This window comes from Trachemys scripta, chromosome 8, assembly GCF_013100865.1.
Source record: "Trachemys scripta elegans isolate TJP31775 chromosome 8, CAS_Tse_1.0, whole genome shotgun sequence".
NCBI lineage: Eukaryota > Metazoa > Chordata > Testudines > Emydidae > Trachemys > Trachemys scripta.
This window is the reverse complement of record NC_048305.1, coordinates 43,096,641-43,109,964: the sequence shown is the minus strand read 5'-3', so window position 1 is coordinate 43,109,964 and position 13,324 is coordinate 43,096,641. Positions and strand designations below refer to the sequence as shown.

The following is a 13,324-nucleotide window of genomic DNA, read 5'->3' as shown; positions in this document are numbered from 1 at the left end:
AGGCAATTAAATCTAATACCATTCTTTCCTTAGGTAAACCTCCTGGGAGCATCATGAGTGGTGTTCTGAAATCTCTAATACAGGTCCTTTGTAAAGACTTGAACAGGGACGGACTTCACCTGAGGAGGGAAGGAAATAGACTTCTGGGAGGAAGGCTGGCTCATCTCATCAAAAGAGCTTTAAACTAGGAATTTGGGGGAGACGGTTGGGAGATGTCCAGTTAATCTCCACACCAGATTATAACATTGAGGGGGAAGACAATGAGATAAGAATGGATATAGCCAGGGGGAAGAGATTGGACATAAGGAGGAGGGGGAGGATGGATACTAGACTAATAGGTCATACTAGCAGTACAGTGTCCATAGCAAATGGGATAACAAATGTGAGAGAGGCCAAACGGCATAAATTTATACACCAATGCGAGATGCCTAGGTAACAAAATGGAGGAATTGGAGCTCCTGGTCCGAGAAATGAAACCGGATATCGTAGGAATAACTGAAACGTGGTGGAACGGTAGTCATGACTGGAGTACAAGTATGGAAGGGTATATGCTGTTTAGGAAAGACCTAATCAAAGGTAAAGGAGGGGGAGTAGCATTGTATGTCAATAATGAGGTAAACTGTAAAGAAATAATAAGTGATGGAATGGATAAGACGGAGTCTGGGCAATATTCACATTGGGTAAAAGAACTACTAGAGCCTCCCCTGGGATAGTGCTTGGGGTGTGCTATAGACCGCCGGGATCTAGCCTGGATATGGACAGAGAACTCTTTAACGTTTTTAGGGAAGTAAATACTAATAGGAACTGTGTAATCATGGGAGACTTTAACTTCCCGGATATAGATTGGGGAACAAATGCTAGTGACAATAATAGGGCTCAGATTTTCCTAGACATGATAGCTGATGAATTCCTTCATCAAGTAGTTACTGAACTGACGAGGGGGGATTCCATTTTAGATTTGGTTTTGGTGAGTAGTGAGGACCTCGTTGAGGAAATGGTTATAGGGGACAACCTTGGCTCGAGTGATCATGAGCTAATTCGGTTTAAACTAAATGGAAAGATTAACAATTAAATTGGAGACTAAGGTTTACGATTTCAAAAGGGCTAACTTTAATAAATTAAGAGGACTAGTTAGGGAAGTGGATTGGACTAACATATTTAGGGATCTAAAGGCGGAAGGCGCCTGGGATTATTTCAAGTTGAAGTTGCAGGAACTGTCAGAGGCCTGTATCCCGAGAAAGGGAAAACGGTTCGTAGGCAGTAGATTTAGACCGAGCTGGATGAGCAAGCGTCTCAGAGGGGTCATTAAGAAAAAACAGAAAGTGTACAGGGAGTGGAAGATGGGAGGAATCAGCAAAGGTCAGAGCATGTAGAGATGGAGTGAGAAAAGCCAAAAGCCGTGTAGAGTTGGACCTTGCAAGGGGAATTAAAACCAATAGCAAGAGCTTTTATAGCCATATAAATAGGAAGAAAACAAAGAAGGAAGAAGTGGGACCGCTTAAGACTGTAGATGGAGTGGAAATTAAGGATAATCTAGGCATGGCACAATATCTAAATGAATATTTTGCATCGGTATTTAATGAGGCTAATGAAAGGCTGAGGAATAGTAGAAGCGATACTGATGGGAATAAAGGAGTGGGGATTGACATTACCGTATCCGAGGTAGAAGCCAAACTCAAACAGTTTAACGGGACTAAATCGGGCGGACCGGATGATCTTCATCCGAGAATATTAAAGGAACCGGCACGAGAAATTGCAAGCCCGTTAGCGATAATTTTTAATGAATCTGTAAACTCGGGGGTGGTACCGTTTGACTGGAGAATAGCTAATGTGGTTCCTATTTTCAAGAAGGGAAAAAAAAGTGACCCAGGTAACTACAGGCCTGTTAGTTTAACATCTGTAATATGCAAGGTCTTGGAAAAAATTTTGAAGGAGAAAGTAGCTAAGGACAATGCCAATTGGGACAAATTACAACACGGTTTTACGAAAGGTAGATTGTGCCAAACCAACCTGATCTCCTTTGAGAAAGTAACAGATTATTTAGATAAAGGAAATGCGGTGGATCTAATATACCTCGACTTCAGTAAAGCATTTGATACGGTACCTCATGAGGAATTATTGGTTAAATTGGAAAAGATGGGGATTGATATGAAAATCCAGAGGTGGATAAAGAACTGGTTAAAAGGGAGACTGCAGCGGGTCGTACTAAAAGGTGAACTGTCAGGTTGGAGGGAGGTTACCAGTGGAGTTCCTCAAGGTTCGGTTTTGGGTCCGATTTTATTTAATCTATTCATTACTGACCTCGGAACCAAATGTAGGAGTGGGCTGGTAAAGTTTGCGGATGACACAAAGTTGGGAGGTATTGTCAATTCGGAGAAGGATCGGGATGTCCTGCAGGGAGATTTGGATGACCTTGTAAACTGGAGTAATAGTAATAGGATGAAATTTAATAGTGAAAAGTGTAAGGTTATGCATTTAGGGATAAATAACAAGAATTTTAGTTATAAGCTACGGACGCATCAGTTGAAAGTAACGGAAGAGGAGAAGGACCTCGGTGTCCTGGTTGATAGCAGGATGACTATGAGTCGGCAAGGTGACGTGGCCGTGAAAAAAGCGAATGTGGTCTTGGGATGCATTAGGCGAGGTATTTCTAGTAGGGATAAGGAGGTGCTGGTTCCGTTATACAAGGCACTGGTGAGACCTCATTTGGAGTACTGTGTGCAGTTCTGGTCTCCCATGTTTAAAAAGGATGAAATCAAACTGGAACGGGTACAAAGAAGGGCCACTAGGATGATCCGAGGAATGGAAAATCTGTCGTATGAAAGGAGACTCGAGGAGCTCGGTTTGTTTACCTTAACCAAAAGAAGGCTGAGGGGGGATATGATTGCTCTCTTTAAATATATCAGAGGGATAAATACCAGGGAAGGAGAGGAATTATTTCAGCTCAGTACTAATGTGGACACGAGAACGAATGGATATAAACTGGCCGTGGGGAAGTTTAGGCTTGAAATTAGACGAAGGTTTCTAACCATCAGAGGGGTGAAATTTTGGAACAGCCTTCCGAGGGAAACAGTGGGGGCGAAAGACCTCTCTGGCTTTAAGATTAAGCTTGATAGGTTTATGGAGGGGATGGTTTGATGGGATAAAGTGATTTTAGTCATTAGGTCAATAACGTGCCATTGCTGGTAATTAGCAACAATGGTCAATGATGGGATATTAAAAGTTACTACAGAGAACTTTTTCCAGAGGTCTGGCTAGAGAATCTTGCCCGCATGCTCAGGGTTCAGCTGATCGCCATATTTGGGGTTGGGAAGGAATTTTCCTCCAGGGTAGATTGGCAGAGGCCCTGGAGGTTTTTCGCCTTCCTCCGCAGCATGGGGCAGGGGTCGCTTGCTGGAGGATTCTCAGGGATTTGAAGTCTTTAAATCATGATTTGGGGACTTCAACAGCTGAGTCAAGGGAGAGAATTCTTCCAGGAGTGGGTGGGTCAGCTTTTGTGGCCCGCATCATGCGGGAGGTCAGACTAGATGATCATAATGGTCCCTTCTGACCTTAGAGTCTATGAGTCTATAAAAAACAGGGAATGCAGAATCTAGTATAATGTTTGTAACCCAGTGAGTTTGAGGATATAGCTCCTTGGCAGCATATACATTTGATGCTTTAATATGTTATATACAGCTATGGGTGTTCCCCAAGCTAATTGTTTGTGTTGTCAAGTTTATGAACTGCACTGCTGTTTTTATACAATTTCATAGTTCAGTAGCCTCTGCTAACATTGGCAAAACCATGTGAGCCATAGGCTGCTGTTCTGTTTAGATGTGTTTGCCAAAGTTATTTAGTAAAGAGGCAACAGCCTTGAACTTCTGGACAAGGGGGATCCAGGGAAGGTGACCTCATTTCCCTGTTGGCAAAATGGGGACGTTGTCTGTCTGTTTCCATAGTAAGCACTTATAATTGAACCACAGAACAAGGGAAAGACCCACAGTACTAGTAGGTCACCATGCAGTCAGACTAGCTTTTTTCCATGTTTATTAATAAATATACACCTGTACAGTATTACGGGGGCATCTTAGCAGATGAGGTTAAGTTAGGCTTGCATTGTGGTTAATTCACCTCTTAAGATTGTGTTGAAATTTACGTTTAAGACAGGACTAAAATCTTTTTTTTTTTTTTTTTACGATTTGCAGTTTTAGTTTAGGCCTGAAATTGAAAATACATTCACCCTTCATGGACCAGTTGAATTTTTTTAAAAGATGTTACTTGTTAACATTGAAGGCTCTGATTCAGGAAAGCACATGTGCTTAAATTCCATTGGAGTCAGTGGGATATAAGCACTGTCAAGGTCACCTTGTTTTCTCCTCCTGTTGCACCTTTCCAGGCCCAGGCTGGAGTGGTGAGGAAATCAGGGTGGGGTCTCATCATTTTCCCCTCTTCTTTTTCAGCCTTTTTCAGGTTGTGGACTCTGTTCCTTTAAGAGGGGTTACCTGGAGAGGAAAGGGCTGGACAAACACAGCCATCAGATTCTTTCTGCTTGTAGCTTTGTTTTTTAAATAAACCCTGATGGTCTGTTAGTGGTTCTGATCCTTGCTAATTTACAAAGCAAGGATGAGGGAAATATTGAGTGCAGCCAACCTCCCTTGCAGAAAGAAACTGTAGGAAGTGAATCATCATAGATTCGAAATTTGACCTACCTCTCCATGTGCAGGAAGCATTCAGAATCCCAGGGTCACCAGCTAATGCTCCCCCAGTAAAGCTGAGACTTCAACTTTTCTTTCAACGTATGTAGAGGTGGAACAGTGCGGAATGTACAGGATCCAGAACACAGAGGTTGATGGATTGAAATAATCTTCTGTTAGCTGCTGCCTTCTTTTCTTTTGGTAGAAGGCAAAACAGAGCTTGGAGAAAATGCTGAGCTTGCCTGCAAGGGCTGAGAATGGCAAGACACAAGTCCCTTTGTGAGGTCACTGACTCAGCTCCTGTAGCTGACTGGGCTGACATCAGGGTGCAATACTTAGTCAGGTGGTTGCCACACTGACCATAAGACAGAAGATAATTGATTTCTTTCTGGTTTTCCTGTTGCTCAAGATACTCAACAACTACACTGCATACAAATTTTGGATGGAAAAAGCTTTATCTTCCAAAGAATTTTTCTCATAGAAATGCACTGTGCTATCCTGGAGAATTGGGTGTTTCCTGGCATGCAGTTAAATGTGGTTTCTTTGGTTTTCATGTGAAAGCTTCTGCCTTAGAGACAGGGAGGAAGGGACAATCAGCCCGTCAGGTAGGAACCATGCAACGTTTTTGCCTGATAGTATTTTTGGCCGAGCGAAGTTGAGGCTTTACACACAACTTGATGGCGTTTCTCTTTTTGTCTCTATGTAATGTGATAACTTTTGAAAACTACATTTGATCAGTTTCAGGACATGTTCTAGGTATCAGTGGGCAGAACCCTGTTGATTTTGGTGAAAGTTGGAAAATGATAAAAATCTCATTTCCACTAAAATCACACCTTGGTCATTCAGGATACAAGCACGAGGCAGTGGCCTCACAGAAGTCTATGTCAGAGGAGTAGAGTCACTCTGGATAAAAGGATGAGACAGTGACTTATGGGTTAGGGTTTGTGGGTCCCTAATTCCACTTCAGCCAACCTCACCATAGCTGGACCTCTAAGGCTGTAACCTAGTAGAATCACTATGGGTTCTGTGGGTAGCGTGTCTTTAGTGACCTTCAAAATTCTTTTTACTTTCCTCCAAAATACTATTATTTTAGGGCATACCCACCATAGGTGCACCTACCTCTCCAACATTTATGACTTGTTTTCAGGGGATTCTTTTCTTTTCTGGTGCTGATTATTTTTTTTGGCTGGTGTTTGTCCTATTCATCCTGTCTGCTATCTACTGCTTAATGACTTGAAAATGTAGACAAAGATTAAAACCATTTTGTTGCTATCTTCTGCTTTTAGTGTGAAGATAATCTCTCTAACAGCTGGAAGGACAGGACCGAAATAGCACTTGAACCTTGTTTGAAAAGAGAAGTAGATGTCAGATATCTCCAGTGGTTAACTGGCAGGCTGCGGTTCCAGTGGCGGAGTTTGCACGTTGACCATCAGGAGCAATGTAAACTCTTGCATAAGGTAAAAATTCTTCTGACTCACAGTGGAATTGTTTCTTAATGCCCTACCAGTAAATCCCAGGTCTGTAATTAACACTGGTTCATTAGTTTTGTACAGTGTTTTATCTACTCCTGTAAATACAAATATATCCCTCTTCAATCCTCTATGCAAAATCCTGAAAAAAACGATGGATTATGTATCATGGCCACAAGGTTATAATCTTTGAGTGGCTCTCCCTTACAGCTTGGCATATTCACCATCCTTCCCACCAAGGTAGGTTCCCTCTGTATTTATCAGAACATGTCTGAGCTTGTTCTTCATGTTCTCCTAATTGGGAGCTGCTTGGCCAGGACAGAAGTGCAGGTTACTCATACAGACACGCAGAAATGTAATGCAAGATGTCCACCTCTCAATTTTTTATTCAAAGTGTTGGACACAACTTTAGCATCAAAAGTAGCAACAATTGGAAAATTAAATACAATCCTCCTCTTCTTAAAATAGTAGTGAAAATCTGATTTAAACCAGGAAAGCTAAAGCAATTCCAAATCACAGAGTGGCAATAGCCTCTGCACAGTCAAGGTTGCAGGTTATTTTCCATTTTAAGCTTGATTTTTGCATGCTCACCTGAAATTTGCAAACAGCTTTGAGCATCATTGCCTGTATGGGTAGAAAGGAAGTCTTAGAGCCACAACTCCCAGTTGGGAGCATTGATGGCCATGGACGGAAAAATAAATATCTAAAAATACTTTCACTAGTGAAAGACCTTTTTCATATGCTTGGATAACTGAAATAGAGCCACTGGGAACCTCCATAAAGTCTCTGAGGCTATAAATGAGCTTGAGAAATTGCAGCCCAAAGGGAAGCTTTTATCAGAAAGTTCTGAAAGTGAGAACAAGAGGGTTTGAATGAAGATGCCTTCTCAGCTTTAATGACTATATATGGCACTACAATCTTAAGACTTTAATGAGTTTTTATTTTGTTTTTTAAATGAATTTATCACTAGTGGAAGGTGCCTGACTGAAAACCTGGAGACTGAAGTCCTTCATGTAGCATTGATTAGGTACTGCGTGTGCAGCAGTGAAGAACTTTTACTACACACTGCCCATTATAAATGTGGCTCAATCCTGACCTGGAACGAAAGAGGGCAGTTTGTGCTTCATGGCTGATTCAAGTCCTTGACCTCTGTACTGAGGTCCACAACAATAACCATAATTCACCACCAGATGTCAGGGCAGAGCTCATCCTGACTCTGCTTACATAAGGATGGATTTGAGCTCTAGTATTCAGTGCTCCGTTAGAAGAACAGGAGTACTTGTGGCACCTTAGAGACTAACAAATTTATTAGAGAATAAGCTTTCGTGGACTACAGCCCACTAACCATTAACAATATTACATGTGCTCTGATACCTAGGCACTACAGTATGAGTTAAGTGCAGAGTAGCAATAACAGTGCGCTGTGTTCTGGATAATTGAAAGATAAAGTTCTAAATGCCTTGTAACAGTGCTCTATTACATATATATATATTAATGCTTAGTAGTTAAACATGGTCACAGAAAACACTATATATGCACAAAAGGGTCAAGTTGCAGCTGCTGTGTGCACCATGATTGTTTATTTCCTGGCCCCCCTGGATGCGGAAATATGCCATACCATTGCATTAATATAGTTTTTATCATCTAAAATAAGCTGCCATCTATCAAAAGTTTGAGGTTTTTGAGGAATTCCATTTGAAAATCCAGCTGACCTAATATGATTTGTATATGAGATCTTACTGTTGTGGTATGGTATGAAACCACAGACACCACATGCAAAGGGGGGGTGTAATGTTTTTTGTTGTACTGGCAGATTTTCAGAATGATGGCTCTACTAAGTTATAATTATTGCTTTACTCATTGTGTTTAATAACTTATGAGGATATGTATCTTGAATATTGAACAGAATTTATTATCGCTGATGATAATCTATAGTTTTAGCACACTGGTGGCAACTTTCTACAGATTTCAGTATGTTAATTCAAACTGGTTCTGACAGGCTAGTCTCTGTGTTTGGAGTGTCATTCAACAGACTCTGGGTATGCACTTTAAGTTCATTCTGGTTTTAGAGATACTAGTAATTCTGGCAGTGTTCTGCATGTTAGGAATAGGAAATATTGCTGGAAACCATAATATGGCTAAAGCAGGAAAGGACTTTTTAAGTGTGTCCATTGTAAATTTATATGGAATTGTTTTTAAAACTGATTTTTTTTTGTTTTTGTGCCAGAATAAGTATGTGAAAAGAAATATCAGAATTTTCCTGAATTTCAGGAAAACATGATGATTCTCTGTTTGGTATTGTGAGGTATCTCTGTATCTGGTAAAAGGCTCAGACAGAAATTGCTATTGAACTGGAAGAGGGGCAAGTTGTGATCACAGAGGTAAATTCTGTTAATTCAATAAGGTGTCAGATCATGGATTTACAAAATTGGGTACCTGCTCAGAATATAACCATGTCTATTTATACACCAGTGTGAGAAAGTTAAGATATAAACTTGGTAAATTAGAATGCCAGGCACTCAACCCTATGCTGCTGCAACTTCCTTCTGTTTTTATCCATGCTAGATAGATTAAAGCTAGCATGCATTTGTCTACCTGAGCTGCAGTCACACACTTTGGATTTCAGTATAGACAGACCTTTAGAGAGGAAATGTGGTATCTCATAATTAGGGCCCTACCAAATTCAGGGTTCATTTTGGTCAGTTTCACAACCAGGTGCTTTTAAAATTAGTCAGTTTCATGTTTTCAGATGTTTATATCTGAAATTTCATGGTGGTGTAACTGTGGAAGTCCCGACCCAAAAGGTAAGGGTGGGAAGGTCACAAGGCTATTGTAGGGGGATCATGGGATGCCACTCTTACTTCTGCCCTGCTGCTGGCAGTGGCACTGCCTTCAGAGCTGGGCAGCTAGAGAGGATGGCTGCTGGCTGGGTGCCCAGCTGTAAAGCCAGTGCAACTGCCAGCAGAAGCAGAGAAGTGAGGGCACAGGGTATGAGGGGTGGGTTACCATAGGTCCCATTTTCCTGGCAGTCTCCTGCCCCACTGGGGGGATGACAGCTGGAGCCCCCTGCCTTCCCGTGTGGGGGGAGGCGACTGCTTGAGCTGTGGAGCTTCCTGCAGCTGGAGGAGATCCCAGAGGTGGGTGTGACCTGCCCCAAGGGCAACCCCTGCAGGGAAAGAGGAAGTTATCTCCCTCCCCATCCCCAGAGGACTAGCAGCTGGAGCCCTGTGCAGGGTTATAGATTAGATTTCACGGTCCGTGACACGTTTTTCATGGCTGTGAATTTGTTAGGGCCCTACTCATAATACAAGGACAAAGGGAAGTGAGCAAAACTGAAAGGAGCAATGTTGCACATTATTAAGGACAGAAGGGTTATGATCATCTAGTCTGACATCCTGTATAATACAGGCTATGGAATTACATCTGACCATTCCTGCATCAATCCCAATAACTGGATGAGCTAGAGCATCTTTTATAAGGATACATCCAATCTAGATTTAAAGACTTCAGGTGATGTAGAATCCACCATATCCGTAGGTAAATATTCCAATGGTTAGTTACCCTCACTGTTTTTAAAAAAAAGTGTCTTATTTTTAGTCTGAATTTTTCTGGGTTCAGCTTCTGGCCACTGGATCTTGTTCTGCCTTTGTCTGTTAGATTAAAGATCCCTCTGTTGTCAGATATTTTCTCTCCAAGTAGGTTCTTCTTGATAATGATTAAGTCCCCTCGTCCACTTCTTTTGGATAAACGAAATAGATTGAGCTTCTTTACTCTATTACTGTAAGGCAGATTTTTCTAGACCTTCAATCGTTCCTAAACCTGATGAAAGGAAATACTTTTTCACATATGCTGCACAATTAGCCTCTGGAAATTCTTACCACAAATTGAGGTCAAAAGCTTAGCAGGATTCACGAAAGGTTTGGACATCTATACAGACTAGACCACAAGACTATTTAGTTATAGTAGTAAATATTTAAAAGAAGTGTACTGAAAGGGTTCAGAGCATAAACCAGCTTCAGAGCATAAACCAGCTTCAAGCAAAGGAACTTTCCCTTGTGGACAAGTTATCACATAACTGCATTTGCAGAATTTCTTGTATCTTCTGCTGAAAGATGTGGTGCTAGCTACTGTCAGAGGATGCTGGGCTGGGTGGACCTGGCCTCATTTGGTCTGGCAGTTCCTGTGGCAGCACATGTTCCCCACATGCTTTCAGCAGAGAGCTTGGAACCTTCTGAAACGCAGCGCTCATTAGAGCAAGGTTATATGAAGAGCTACTTTCTTGCCACTCCAACCTATTTTTTTCACTAGCAGCTTAAAAATAACTCTGAGTCCCCCAAGATGAATTTATTTTTCTTGCAATTGTTTCCCTCTTTCAGACTGATGTTGGGCTTTAGTAGTAATGGCAGGCATTACATATAAAATACACTACCATAAGCCTCCTTTATAGTGTGTTTAAAAAAAGGAGGCGTATGGTAGTGTATTTTATATGTAATGCCTGCCATTGTGCCATCTTATGGGATTCAACTTGTTCTGTGGCCCTGTGTGTTGTGGGTCTGTTACCTCCCCAAGAAGGTGTTAGCCCAGAAGGCAGAGTTTAAATACCAGGTCTTCTATGGCAGAAAAATGTCTATTTTGGGCAAATGTGTGCCCTGTTCCTGATGCCTGTTGGAGGGGCTCTTCTAAGTCCTGTTTAATCTGTGTACCCTTCTGCCCAAGAGCCCAGGAAAACTGTCTTTAGGCTTTCATGATGAAGGAATTGCTTTGACCCTTTACAATGGTACCAATGTTAGGTCCATTCCAATCAAGTACTCCGACTTGGTTGAAGACCCTGATGTCCTTCACGTCGCTATGTCCTAAGATCTCTTTGACGTGACTTTTGACTGATGAGAGGTCAGATCTGAATCCTAGTTCCAGAAAGCCTAAGGATTTGGTGCCATAATACATCAGGATGGAGGAGAGTCCAGAACTGAATAAAGGGAAGGAAGCAGCAGTGACATGATTTAGAGTGAGAGAAATGCATTTGGAGCTGTTTCTTTTTTAAAAACTTCCGCACAGACCTGTGTGTTGTGCCAGAGGATTGCCACCAGAAGTGAGTTTTGAAAAAGGAATACCAGAATCATGTTAAGTTTCAAGGAGACAGGATAATTAATCATCAATTTAAAATATTTGTCAATCCCTAAGTGCATGATAATAGTAATATTAGAACAAGGGAAGAAAAGCAACTAACATTCTCATGTCATGCGGACAGTAATATTAATGAAATGTGAAAGATTGTATGACAAATGTGCACTAGTATCTTGTCTGACAGCTGCAGTTATTACAGTAACAAAGGGATCAGCATTGAATAGAGGGAATCGCTTTTTATTGTTCCCCTGACTAACTTGGGAAGATTCTTCCCCATATAATTGATGATGATATCATCAAAACAGCTGGGGCAAGTTTCTGGCAGCATCAGTAAAGAGCTAGTTATGATTTACAGCAAAGATTTAATATACCTAATGGCATTTTCTGCATTAAGGGAAGAGATCAGAAGCTATACATTGTGTATAGCTCTAACAGGTATGTGTGTAAATGTGTTAATAACTTTTTAATGCTTTACAAATATTTTAGGTGAATTCTGTTATGGGATAAAAGTATTAGACCCTGAAACACCTTGGGAAGTGAAGCCCTCTGACTTTAAACCAGGCAGCAACAGTGGAAACTTTAGCATGCCACCTGGCTAACACTGCTGACATAATGAGACCATTTTATGAGTAAGAAGGTTCACTCCGCAGGGTCATTCAGCCTTGGTTTCTAGGACACTGTCACAAACAGGGCCAATTCAGCAAGTGGCAGTTGTGTGTGCACCTGTCTGTTGGGAATTGGGTCATGACCACCAATTCACTTCATGCAAGCCGCCAAGGAGCCTTCAGATAGTACCATCTTTCAGTCATTAACGACCTGGTCTGTTTATATTTATTTGTATCTGTTTATCTAATTTTGTCTGTTTCAGATTCATTCTTACACTAGTGGCTGTCATATGGATCAGACCATTGGTCATTTCTCTGTCACAGAAACCGATCTCATTAGACAACCAGATAGCTACAAACAGGTAATGCCGTGGTACTCGATCATGTTTTGTACTCTGATGCTCAACAGTCCTTATACGCATACTGGTCTACATTCCACAGAAAATGGCAGTTTCTAACATATTTTCATCTTTAACTGCCATGCTGGATTGCCCATTTTTAGATGCTGAGCTTCCAGCATCAGACACTTCTGGGAATTCCTCTTGTTCTAAGTTTTATAGTCATTCTGAGATAGTGGAAATTAAGCATGGAAGTCTTTCCCGACGCAACTGATCAGCTTCCTGTACCCGAACAAATGAGGACAAGGCAGGACAAAAATTATAATGAAAATCTCCAGATCACTTTATTAACAAATATGGGAGTAGGTGACTACAGGTGTTTTCTGTTTGTGACTTCTGTGTTTCTAGGACATTTGTGGGCCCGGGGGAGTCCCGTCTATAATAAATGGGGGCTTTGGTTTTGTTACTCATTGCTGTAACTGGTTCAGAACGACAATAAGTATGTTCTAAGGATAATCTGATATGAAGCTTTTAACACCTTGAATGTCCCTTTCATTATCCTATCACAAACTTGCATATGTAGGAAGTCCTGGTGAAGGCTGATGCTCTGTACTTTCAAGGGACCTAAAATCTGTCCTGTCTCTGCGAAGTCTTTGTAATTCTTTGTGTCTCTCCTTCCTCCTCAAAACAAAGGTTTCAGTGCAAAAAGCTAGCTGCCTAGTATTTTTGAGCAGCTCTTCAGTAACAAACTAGTGTGCAGTTGCCAGGGCAGAACCATTTCAAATTTCAAGTTTCCAACTGGCTGTTATAAGCAGTGAGCAAAATAATGCTCTATGAAAATTAAGAGAAATACCTTTTGTCACACTGTCTGGAGTGGCTCACGCCCGTGAGTGCCTACCTCAGGACAGACTGTCCAAAGAAGGGCAGACATCCCAAACTGGTGACATGTTCTATAATTAGATTTCACCAAGCCAGTATCAAATGTGAACTACTGGGTCACTGTAACAGTCTTACCATGGAATCATAGACAGTCCCCTTTCACAATCCAGTCTGTCTTGCCACCCAGGCAAGCTGAACTATGTGATAAATGGTCACTTACACCAACAAACACA

The 13,324-nt window shown here is 41.4% G+C and overlaps 1 protein-coding gene across 3 annotated transcripts in view; it reads left to right on the top strand.

The window, feature by feature from the left end:
- TEDC1 (tubulin epsilon and delta complex 1) overlaps positions 1 to 13,324 on the top strand; it is a 181,694-nt gene that overhangs the window by 42,789 nt on the left and 125,581 nt on the right. For 2 of the 3 annotated variants that reach the window (XM_034779121.1, XM_034779118.1), the window contains exons 4-5: positions 5,963 to 6,133; positions 12,138 to 12,236. In XM_034779121.1, coding sequence (XP_034635012.1) covers positions 5,963 to 6,133; positions 12,138 to 12,236 — 270 coding nt within the window. The remainder of the gene's footprint in view (positions 1 to 5,962; positions 6,134 to 12,137; positions 12,237 to 13,324) is intronic. The other variant, XM_034779119.1, reaches the window with a different exon arrangement.